The sequence below is a fragment of the Mizuhopecten yessoensis genome, unplaced genomic scaffold (genome assembly GCF_002113885.1).
Source record: "Mizuhopecten yessoensis strain PY_sf001 unplaced genomic scaffold, ASM211388v2 scaffold4999.3, whole genome shotgun sequence".
In the NCBI taxonomy this organism is placed as follows: Eukaryota; Metazoa; Mollusca; class Bivalvia; order Pectinida; family Pectinidae; genus Mizuhopecten; species Mizuhopecten yessoensis.
The window spans coordinates 822,449-834,977 of NW_018405829.1; the positions used below are offsets into that span (position 1 = coordinate 822,449).

The following is a 12,529-nucleotide window of genomic DNA, read 5'->3' on the forward strand; positions in this document are numbered from 1 at the left end:
TGAGGAAAATGGTGAAAATATATGATTTTTAAAGAAAATTCTCAGGGTGGGGGGGGTTTCCTGAAGCCCAAAAAAACCCTCTGGATCCGCCACTGCAATGGGTGTTTCAAAGACCAGGGTAGCTCCAAAGAATAGTTTTAACAGTCTGATCAGACAAACATAAAACATACTGTATAACATGAAATCTTCGTTGTGTATAAATATTCCTGGCTTTCATGGTTTTTATTGAACCACAACAATAAATACAACGAATTTGAATGACATAACGTATGCACTGATTGTTAATAGAGGACATCAACGAACGTTTGTACCACGAAACAATCTAAATGACTTCAAACCACAAAGGAAAGCACCCACGAACATTTCGTGTTATACAGTATAACTATTTACTGTATCTTCTTCAATCCTCTATATTATTGGCCTTGACAGTTACACATTTCTTTTGATAGAAAGGGGGTATGATATCAGGAATTTTTAAGAGCATAACCTTCCAGGTATTTCAATTTTGTAACAGATCAATAAGATATGTACATAGCAAACAACTGTATTAGTAATGCTACTGATGCCAAACACAATACAAAATCTGCAATGTCAAATCAGACCTGAAATTACAGACTTGAAAATCGGCACTTCAAAACATCAAATCCATGGTTTGACAGTTTGTATTCAAATAATTTAATATACATGGACCTTTTAAGTCCCAAAAATAATACAAGCACTTTTCCAGACCCCTTCTAAATCATACAACTTCTTATTTTCAATGCTGTGCAAATCGTGTTATATTGACTAGCATATTATACAAAATTTAGTTTCATGTAGTTACATGTACAAATGTAGCTACATATACTTGAAACAAACCGGTCACTATTGCAACCATCACATACACCCATGGTACATGTATACTATATTCAGGTCTCCAACGTTAACCATCATATACCCCATGGTACATGTATACTATATTCAGGTCTCCAACCATCACATACACCCATGGTCCATGTTTACTATATTCAGGTCTCCAACCATCACATACCCCCATAGTACATGTATACTATATTCAAGTCTCCAACCATCACATACCCCCATGGTACATGTATCCTATATTCAGGTCTCCAACCATCACATACCCCAATGGTACATGTATACTATATTCAGGTCTCCAACAATCACATACCCCCATGGTACATGTATACTGTATTCAGGTCTCCAACCATCACATACCCCCATGGTCCATGTATACTATATTCAGGTCTCCAACAATCACATACCCCCATGGTACATGTATACTGTATTCAGGTCTCCAACCATCACATACCCCCATAGTACATGTATACTATCTTCAGGACTCCAACCATCACATACACCCATGGTCCATGTTTACTATATTCAGGTCTCCAACCATCACATACACCCATGGTCCATGTTTACTATATTCAGGTCTCCAACCATCACATACACCCATGGTACATGTATACTATATTCAGGTCTACAACCATCACATACCCCCATGGTACATGTATCCTATATTCAGGTCTCCAACCATCACATACCCCCAAGGTACATGTATACTATATTCAGGTCTCCAACGTTAACCATCATATACCCCATGGTACATGTATACTATATTCATGTCTCCAACCATCAAATACACCCATGGTCCATGTATACTATATTCAGGGCTCCAACCATCACATACACCCATGGTCCATGTTTACTATATTCAGGTCTCCAACCATCACATACACCTATGGTCCATGTATACTATATTCAGGTCTCCAACGATCACATACCCCCATGGTACATGTATACTATATTCGGGTCTCCAACCATCACATACCCCCATAGTACATGTATACTATATTGACTAGCATATTATACAAAATTTAGTTTCATGTAGTTACATGTACAAATGTAGCTACATATACTTGAAACAAACCGGTCACTATTGCAACCATCACATACACCCATTGTACATGTATACTATATTCAGGTCTCCAACGTTAACCATCATATACCCCATGGTACATGTATACTATATTCAGGTCACCAACCATCACATACCCCCATGGTACATGTATCCTATATTCAGGTCTCCAACCATCACATACCCCCATCGTACATGTATACTATATTCAGGTCTCCAACAATCTCATACCCCCATGGTACATGTATACTATATTCAGGACTCCAACCATCACATACCCCCATGGTACATGTATCCTATATTCAGGTCTCCAACCATCACATACCCCCATAGTACATGTATACTATATTGACTAGCATATTATACAAAATTTAGTTTCATGTAGTTACATGTACAAATGTAGCTACATATACTTGAAACAAACCGGTCACTATTGCAACCATCACATACACCCATGGTACATGTATACTATGTTCAGGTCTCCAACGTTAACCATCATATACCCCATGGTACATGTATACTATATTCATGTCTCCAACCATCAAATACACCCATGGTCCATGTATACTATATTCAGGTCTCCAACCATCTCATACACCCATGGTCCATGTATACTATATTCAGGGCTCCAACCATCACATACACTCATGGCCCATGTATACTATATTCAGGTCTCCAACCATCAGATACCCCCATAGTACATGTATACTATATTCAAGTCTCCAACCATCACATACCCCCATGGTACATATATACTATATTCAGGTCTCCAACCATCACATCCCCCCATGGTCCATGTATACTATATTCAGGTCTCCAACAATCACATACCCCCATGGTACATGTATACTGTATTCAGGTCTCCAACCATCACATACCCCCATGGAACATGTATACTATATTCAGGTCTCCAACCATCAGATACCCCCATAGTACATGTATACTATATTCAGGACTCCAACCATCACATACCCCCATGGTACATGTATCCTATATTCAGGTCTCCAACCATCACATACCCGCATAGTACATGTATACTATATTCAGGGCTCCAACCATCACATACCCCCATAGTACATGTATACTATATTCAGGACTCCAACCATCACATACCCCCATGGTACATGTATCCTATATTCAGGTCTCCAACCATCACATACCCCCAAGGTACATGTATACTATATTCAGGTCTCCAACGTTAACCATCATATACCCCATGCTACATGTATACTATATTCAGGTCTCCAACCATCAGATACCCCCATAGTACATGTATACTATATTCAAGTCTCCAACCATCACATACCCCCATGGTACATGTATACTATGTTCAAGACTACTGAACCCAAATATTCCTCACATTTGAGAGTAACAAACATACAACTGACTGCAATAAATAAACACAATAACAAAACAATGATATATAAGAGGTGTCCTGTTGTCTACAATATGGGACGACAGTACACCACTAAACACTAGTACCTCAGTTACTCATAAATACAATCCAGTTTCTTTCCCACCTTGCCAGAAGCATTGTAAGTTTATGTTGGGTCAATTCTGTGTTTGCTATATCTTTACCTTGAAAAATAAACAGGCTGCATGGTCCTGCTCATTTATGTGCACCTACCAGTTCGTAATATTTTAGGGGCAAGAACTGAAACACCTGCAAATGCTAATGCAGGCTTTGAAAGTTTTTGCCAAAGCTCGTCAGAAAATGACACCAAATTACTGTATACCGTCGCTATGTCATAAACAAATTACTCCGGTACAACTGGTCCAACAATTGGTCTGTACTGAAACATTTACAGATTTCATAATTAATAACAATGAAATATTAACATTTTAATCCTCCAGAAAACAATCAGTTTTCCTCTTCATGAAGTCAATGGATTGCATTTTTAAAATTGCCCCATGAAGTATTTTACACTGTATGATAGCTATAGCTTTACCATGGTATAACACCAATTCTGAATAATTGATGTTTGAGAGTATGCATACAATTTAACTGCATTTTACCTGTATATGATAATTAACACGATTGAGATAATGACACGTGTTACCTCCATGTAACCAGAAAGCTGATCCTGACAACATCTCATACACAAATAATTACAGTAAAACATTTTTCAATGAATCTTTTCATGAAACTACCTTGCTGTACACAAGATTATTTCACACTTTACACTATTGGGGACATAGATCTGTAGCTTTAATGCACGACATTGTCACATCCACCATCGATTTGTCCAATCCAGTTAATTCTGGTGTTAAGTTTGGTTTGGTTTGATGTCTTCTATCCATTTCATTGATACCGTATTTCATGGTTTGGCCAGTACACATGAAATTGATGCTAGTCAATTTTAACCCAGTTTGTTCTACAACATCTTGAAATTCTCCCGTTATACAGTGATGGCTTTACAACTTAAATAGACAACTGTATAGAAATATTCAAAGACTGGTGATCAACATTTAATATTCATACCTCTGAATTCCAGCATGTTTATGCTTCAATCTGAATACCCCTAGTAATTATGAAATCATGGTGGTCAGGTGACGCAGTGGATAAGCACACTTGCCTTTCACAAAGGTGGCCGGGGTTTGATTCCATGATCGAGCGGGAAAAGGTATGGGGTCGCCTGCTCGACCACTTTGGTACTCTCCTGGTACTTCAGTTTCCTCCCACATTAAGACGCCTGCGCCCAAACATCCGGGCCAACATAAGGATTAATATACATTGAAATAACTTGTTTCATAATTGTTGTAAAAAAATACTTCGTGATAACGAGGTTCGACTGTAGTTAATATTTACCTAATTATGAATTTAAAATTTTGCCCGATTGTTTCATCCATATAACAATGTTTGATACAATAGGGCCTAGAGATATTATTATGATAGTATAGTTGTTCAATCAGAATTTGGTTTGTGTTTCTTTTGAACCTTTTGAATCTACATACATGTAGATATATTTTAGACACCTTTACAAATTGACTCAAAAAAATACTCATTGATTCTGTAATGTTGACAGATTTGTTGCTTCCACAGTGTATCCTGTGTAAACGAGACCCTGGATAGTTCAGAAACTTCTACAAACAATCAGTTAAAATTAGATTACATAAACTTATAAATCTCTCTATTCAAAAAATGTGTTCTGTCAAACAAAATGTATCATTTTGAAGTTCATCTTAAGCACATGTGTACTATAGTTGGTGGACCAACATCATATGTGTCCTAATCCAAACACTCACACATACACACACAGCCAGTTGTATAAAGACACTTTAGAAGGCAGCTAGCTTTGAGGTCATCCTCAAGCTTGGAGGTCAATATCTACCAAAATCATGAAAATGTCCTCCTAAACCTCCTGGTAAGTGGATGGAGTTGTGAAATCAAAAATATTTTAATCCTCTATATTAAACACTCCAACATACAGATAAATAAATAGAATTCATTATTGTTTCCTTATAAATATGTTTTCAAAGGAAATATTACAATTTTGAGTGTTTGAGATATTTTGATTCCTAATTAAATCCAAACTATTGGCCCCACGCGTGACGCCATTGAACCTGGTCAGAGTCACATACACGTAGGTAAAATACTCATACACATACATCTAAGGTATACACTTGACAAATTAGCTGTGGCATCAGCTTCACAGAGACTAGCATCTATAAGAATCCAATCTCAACACGGCAAGGTCAGCACCATAGTATCCAGCCAGACTACATACAGGGCAAGGTCATAGGTGATCTGTAAAACGAGGCGACAGGCGAGAAGCCTTCCAACCGACCAGCGAGATAGTGGATAAGCACCAGATTCTTAGACCATCAATGGTCAGTTTTCACAATAGCAATAACATCAATATTCCACTTTGAGATAATCTCATGGATTGGACAATGTCCAGCTGTACTCAACCACACTGGCTGTTTCTCTTCCAATGTTTGCCTGTTAAAGGTCTGTTTAGGCTGTGACCAAGCATCATACCCATGACCAACATTCATATTGAATGACCTGGACACTGACAGAATAACTTGACTGATCCCGATTCCTCAAGAAGTGAAAACCATAACTTGACCTGTTCTCAGATCTGTAAACCGTCATATGACTACTGGTCATTATAACAATGTACCATGGTCAGTATAATTTGACCAACACTAACTTCTGTAGGACACAATCTGCTATGAACTCTGTATGACTTTGATGAAGTTTTTGTAATTTTCCACAGACTGTTGGTTGTGACGATTAGTCTCCATCAGCTCTTCACGTTTCTGTCGTTGTTGCTAGAAAAAAGAGCACAATATCATGAAACCAGTAAGGGAATGGGTATTGGGAAAAACAAAAGTTGTGGGGACTCCATCCTAAGCCTACCTTTATTCGTCTAAACTAGTTCAGAAAATGAAAATGCTTCAGCCCATCAAAAATGATGGCGGCCATTTTGGATATTTTGGATTTTTTAAAAGTTAACATCCTTAAGCCCTTACTATGGTTGTGTTAAAGACCGTAAATTCTGATTAGATTTTTCATTTTGAAACATATACTATATAAACTGTTATATTTTCCTCTGAAACATTCGACTCCACAGACTTTCTACACTGGCTTTTCATCTTGAAGTCTGCACATACCAACTACATAACCATCCTAGATAGTGCACAAAATGCCCCAAAACATGAATGATCAACTTGCGAAAAACAGAATTCACAAAGCAACATTTGCTATTAACCTTTGTACATTCAAATAAGTCACTCAAAATAAGCAAGACCATCTAACAAACCATTTTTAACATATCAAATGTCATCTCTGGCCCCATGTCAACCCTGACCTCCTAACACCTTATTCTCACCACTTACCATTAAGGCCTCGCCAAGCTGCTTTGTTTTTGACTCCAGCAAGACCACCTCATTGTTCAACTCCATACTCTTCTTATGTAACTTTTTCCTCTCCTCTTCCTTGGCTGCAAAAACAATCAGAAGAAAAGAGGTTAGCGCTAATTCACGTATTCTATAGTACAGGAGATGATAGCCAAGCCAATATTCACAAAGTACTTTCCGGTAAACATACTCTAAATTTAAATATTTCCCAAGGATTTTCACTTGCAGTAATTAGTTCTCAGATTGATACCAACACATTATGAGTCGTGAATTTTATACATGGGTACAATAACCTAAACAGTGAGTAATTATCACAGGGTGTCGGTGTTCTCCCCAGGCTGTTTTAAGCGTAACGGTATCGTTACGCATGAATTTTGAGCCGTTACGCATGCATTTGACCGTTACGCATGCATTTGACCGTTACACATTAAGTTTTCACAAACCTCTTCTCCCCTTTCCGATCAGACTCGCACTCATTAGACTAGCTTTTGTACGATCGACACCGTGTGAATTTTTTATAAACATCGTTTTATTGATAAGATTACACAAGTGATGTAACTTAATGATTCCTGTCCCAATGCACTGTGGTTTTTCCTATATGGCAAACCTCCTCTTAACTTCTGTTTGAATACGACTGAAGCACAGTAGGGTCAGGACACTTCTGTTGACCAGGTAGCACAGCCAGTTACAGTGACAGTATAACAATCTGAAGTTCTGGGGTTTAGAATCCCGGTTTAGCCCCGCAATTCTTTTGCACTCGAAACATTGTTGATTATATTTTGTTGATTCATCTTTATCATACATGTATCTAGTAAAAGTCCCACAAGGTTTGATTTTCTTTTCTGAAATGATTTATCAAAGCTATTGTCATCTCAGAAAATTTGCGCCGTCCATTGTACCATCTTTATAAGTTCTTTGTCAGTTTGACCCTTTCTATTATTATCTCTTATCTGTTTGATTGAGCCGTGAATGCACCTTGAGGTAACTTTTGATCTAAATCTAATACTGCTGTGCATAAAAAACAACCTTTAAAGTGAGTGTGTCGTTTCACATATTTACTAGTACAGTACTTATTGTGAAAGAAATAGAACCGATCATTGCAATATGAGAAAGAAATATTAAGCTCTCCCTCCAGCCATCTTGTCTTTATGATCACTTTCAAAATAAAACGCACACAAGTACAGACCAAGGGGAACCTAGTACATATTTGAGAAGCATCCCTCCAGCGGTAATCCTGAGAAATAGTGATAACAAACCTTCAATGTCAAATTCAAAGATGGCTGCCTGTCGGTCATTTTGTTTATCCCATCAGTCTCAAAAGTAAACATGCACAATAAAGGACAATGGATCGGAGAACCTACATAACCAATTTGAGAAAGATTAATCCAGGATTCCCGAGAAATAGCACTAACAAACATTAACTGTCATATTCAAAGTAGGCAACCTGTCGGCCATTTTGTTTATCTAATCAGTCTCAAAAGTTAACATGCACAGCTAGAGATTATGGGGCACCTTCATATATACCAATTTGAGAAACATCCTATAAGTTAATCCTAAGAAATAGCGATAACAAACCATCACTGTCACAATCAAAGATGGCTGCCTGTCAGCTGATTTATCCAATCAGTCTCAAAAGTGAACATGTACAACTACGGACCAAAGGAAACCAACATATTAAATTTGAGAAAGATTGCTAAGGACCTTCCGGAGAAATAGCGATAAATAGCATTCACTGTCAAAATCCAAGATGGCTGCCTGTCGGCCATTTTGTTTATCCGATTAGTCTCAAAATTAAAAATGCACAACTAGAGACCAAGGGAAACCTTCACATCAAAGTTGGAAAAGATCCCTTTAGGACTTTCTGAGAGAGAAAATAGCGATAACAAGACTTGTTTAAAGACGGACGGCGGACGGACGACTGACCACAGACGAAGGGCAATTTGAATAGCCCACCATCATCTGATGGTGTGCTAAAAACAGCTTCCAACACTTCATTACAGTTTTTGGCAGTGGTACAGGTATGTAATAGATGAATGGCAGTGGTACAGGTATGTAATAGATGAATATCAGGAAGGAATGTAACTCCAGTACAAATTAAATGCGTTTTTACACAAAGGGAGGTAACTCAAGTGTATGGTCAGGGATACAACGGTGTGACTTACCAGCTTTGTTTGCAATAAAGGAATGTACAATAGCCAGGGTTTCTGATGTCCAGGCACTTGACCTTCCAGAAGCCTACAACAAATAAAACAGAGATATCTAACTGGACACTTCTCTATCACCTAGGACAATCAAACATTAACAATTTATGCACTACTACTTTTGCTTTATATACTGCAAACATATTTGTATTACTGCTCAACTCTATAAGATCCAAAATCAAATGGTAAATAAAGTCTATTTGTTGAATAAACCAGAGATGGTGTCAAAGCCACCCAATATGCGAATGTTTAAAAATTCCACCAAGCTATGTATATTTGAGAGTTATACTTCAAGGCATTTAGTAGGAATATCCCTAGCATATGTAAAAGCAATTCGTTATCTAGTTGTTACTTTATCTCGTGGTATGGGGGATAATCCCAAATTAAAATGCCAGTGCACAACTACAAAAGATACCGATCATTCATGCAAAGTTTCAATGAAATCCACCTGTTAGTTAAGGAGGAGTTGCACGGACAAGTATTTCGCACAAAGGGGCATAACTCCATCAAAAAGGGTAGAAATCCCAAATTAAAATGCTGGTGCACAACTACATAAAATACCAATCATTCATGCCAAGTTTCACTGAAATCCACTTGTTAGTTGAGGAGGAGTTGCACGGACCAGTTACTCGGACAACAGACAGACAGACATCCAGACAGGTTGATTCCAGTATACCCCCCCCTAACTTCGTTGCAGGGGGTTTATAACCAACAGTCAGAGCTTGAACAATACTGAGGAAATCTTAAGGGAAAACAGATTGATGGTCACAGCCTATCAGCAAACTTGGGAAAGCTTAGTGAACTCCTGTCAAGCTTACCTGACACTTGGGACAGCTCCAGCGCCCATCAGGGACACAGGGGAGAGGTGGGTCAAGGCACTGAAGATGATACACCTTACTACAGGTATCACACAGCAAGAGCTGGCCCGAGTGACCACACACTGCACACAAGTCTTCATGTACGTCCTGGAATAGACAATACACAATCCTTTACTCTACATAACGGGAGCTAGCCTTAGAGACCACACAATCACATAGGACACCATGTACGTCCTCGAGTACACAACACACACAAACCTTTACTCTACATAACAGGAGCTAACCTTAGAGACCACACAATCACAAAGGGCATCATGTATGTCCTGGTGTACACAACACACACAATTCGTTACTATACATAACGGGAGCTAGCCTTAGAACCTACACAATCACATAGGTCATCATGTACGTCCTCGAGTACAAAACACACACAATCCTTTACTCTACATAACCGGAGCTAGCCTTAGAGACCACACAAACACAAAGGTCATCATGTATGTCCTGGTGTACACAACATACACAATCCTTAACTCTACATAACGGGAGCTAGCCTTAGAACCTACACAATCACATAGGTCATCATGTACGTCCTCGAGTACACAACACACACAAACCTTTACTCTACATAACAGGAGCTAGCCTTCGAGACCACACAATCACATAGGTCATCATGTGGTATCACACAGCAAGAGCTGGCCCGAGTGACCACACACTGCACACAAGTCTTCATGTACGTCCTGGAACAGACAATACACAATCCTTTACTCTACATAACAGGATCTAGCCTTAGAGACCACACAATCACATAGGTTCATCATGTATGTCCTGGTGTACACAACATACACAATCCTTAACTCTACATAACGGGAGCTAGCCTTAGAACCTACACAATCACATAGGTCATCATGTACGTCCTCGAGTACAAAACACACACAATCCTTTACTCTATATAACGGGAGCTAGCCTGAGAGACCACACAATCACAAAGGTCATCATTTATGTCCTCCAGTACACAACATACACAATCCTTAACTCTACATAACTGGAGCTAGCCTTAGAGACCACACAAACACAAAGGTCATCATGTATGTCCTCGAGTAGACAACACACACAATCCTTTACTCTACATAACAGGAGCTAGCCTTAGAGACCACACAATCACAAAGGTCATCATGTATGTCCTGGTGTACACAACACACACAATCCTTTACTCTACATAACGGGAGCTAGCCTTAGAGACCACACAATCACAAAGGTCATCATGTATGTCCTCCAGTACACAACATACACAATCCTTTACTCTACATAACAGGAGCTAGCCTTAGAGACCACACAATCACAAAGGTCATCATGTACGTCCTGGTGTACACAACACACACAATCCTTTACTCTACATAACGGGAGCTAGCCTTAGAGACCACACAATCACAAAGGTCATCATGTACGTCCTCGAGTACACAACACACACAATCCTTTACTCTACATAACGGGAGCTAGCCTTAGAGACCACACAATCACAAAGGTCATCATGTACGTCCTCGAGTACACAACACACACAATCCTTTACTCTACATAACGGGAGCTAGCCTTAGAGACCACACAATCACAAAGGTCATCATGTACGTCCTCGAGTACACAACACACACAATCCTTTACTCTACATAACGGGAGCTAGCCTTAGAGACCACACAATCACAAAGGTCATCATGTACGTCCTCGAGTACACAACACACACAATCCTTTACTCTACATAACGGGAGCTAGCCTTAGAGACCACACAATCACAAAGGTCATCATGTACGTCCTCGAGTACACAACACACACAATCCTTTACTCTACATAACGGGAGCTAGCCTTAGAGACCACACAATCACAAAGGTCATCATGTACGTCCTCGAGTACACAACACACACAATCCTTTACTCTACATAACGGGAGCTAGCCTTAGAGACCACACAATCACAAAGGTCATCATGTACGTCCTCGAGTACACAACACACACAATCCTTTACTCTACATAACGGGAGCTAGCCTTAGAGACCACACAATCACAAAGGTCATCATGTACGTCCTCGAGTACACAACACACACAATCCTTTACTCTACATAACGGGAGCTAGCCTTAGAGACCACACAATCACAAAGGTCATCATGTACGTCCTGGTGTACACAACACACACAATCATTTACTCTACATAACGGGAGCTAGCCTTAGAGACCACACAATCACAAAGGTCATCATGTACGTCCTCGAGTACACAACACACACAATCCTTTACTCTACATAACGGGAGCTAGCCTTAGAGACCACACAATCACAAAGGTCATCATGTACGTCCTCGAGTACACAACACACACAATCATTTACTCTACATAACGGGAGCTAGCCTTAGAGACCACACAATCACAAAGGTCATCATGTACGTCCTCGAGTACACAACACACACAATCATTTACTCTACATAACGGGAGCTAGCCTTAGAGACCACACAATCACAAAGGTCATCATGTACGTCCTCGAGTACACAACACACACAATCATTTACTCTACATAACGGGAGCTAGCCTTAGAGACCACACAATCACAAAGGTCATCATGTACGTCCTCGAGTACACAACACACACAATCATTTACTCTACATAACGGGAGCTAGCCTTAGAGACCACACAATCACAAAGGTCATCATGTACGTCCTCGAGTACACAACACACACAATCATTTA

At 39.3% G+C, this 12,529-nt stretch overlaps 2 protein-coding genes across 3 annotated transcripts in view; one reads left to right on the forward strand and one right to left on the reverse strand.

Moving 5' to 3' along the window:
* Positions 1-50: 50 nt before the first annotated feature.
* LOC110450152 lies at positions 51-4,994 on the forward strand. Its single transcript, XM_021497436.1, has 3 exons — positions 51-1,847; positions 2,119-2,159; positions 4,965-4,994. The coding sequence occupies exons 1-3, from the start codon at positions 824-826 to the stop codon at positions 4,992-4,994; spliced, it is 1,095 nt and encodes a 364-aa protein (XP_021353111.1). The 5' UTR covers positions 51-823.
* Positions 4,678-12,529, reverse strand: part of LOC110450129 (PHD finger protein 21A-like) — a 36,193-nt gene continuing 28,341 nt past the window's right edge. Inside the window, exons 11-15 of one of the 2 annotated variants that reach the window (XM_021497407.1) lie at positions 10,482-10,543; positions 9,807-9,891; positions 8,950-9,022; positions 6,767-6,870; positions 4,678-6,199 (exon numbers count right to left, since the gene is read on the reverse strand). In XM_021497407.1, coding sequence (XP_021353082.1) covers positions 6,098-6,199; positions 6,767-6,870; positions 8,950-9,022; positions 9,807-9,891; positions 10,482-10,543 — 426 coding nt within the window. In that variant the 3' untranslated portion in view covers positions 4,678-6,097. The remainder of the gene's footprint in view (positions 6,200-6,766; positions 6,871-8,949; positions 9,023-9,806; positions 9,892-10,481; positions 10,544-12,529) is intronic. The other variant, XM_021497408.1, reaches the window with a different exon arrangement.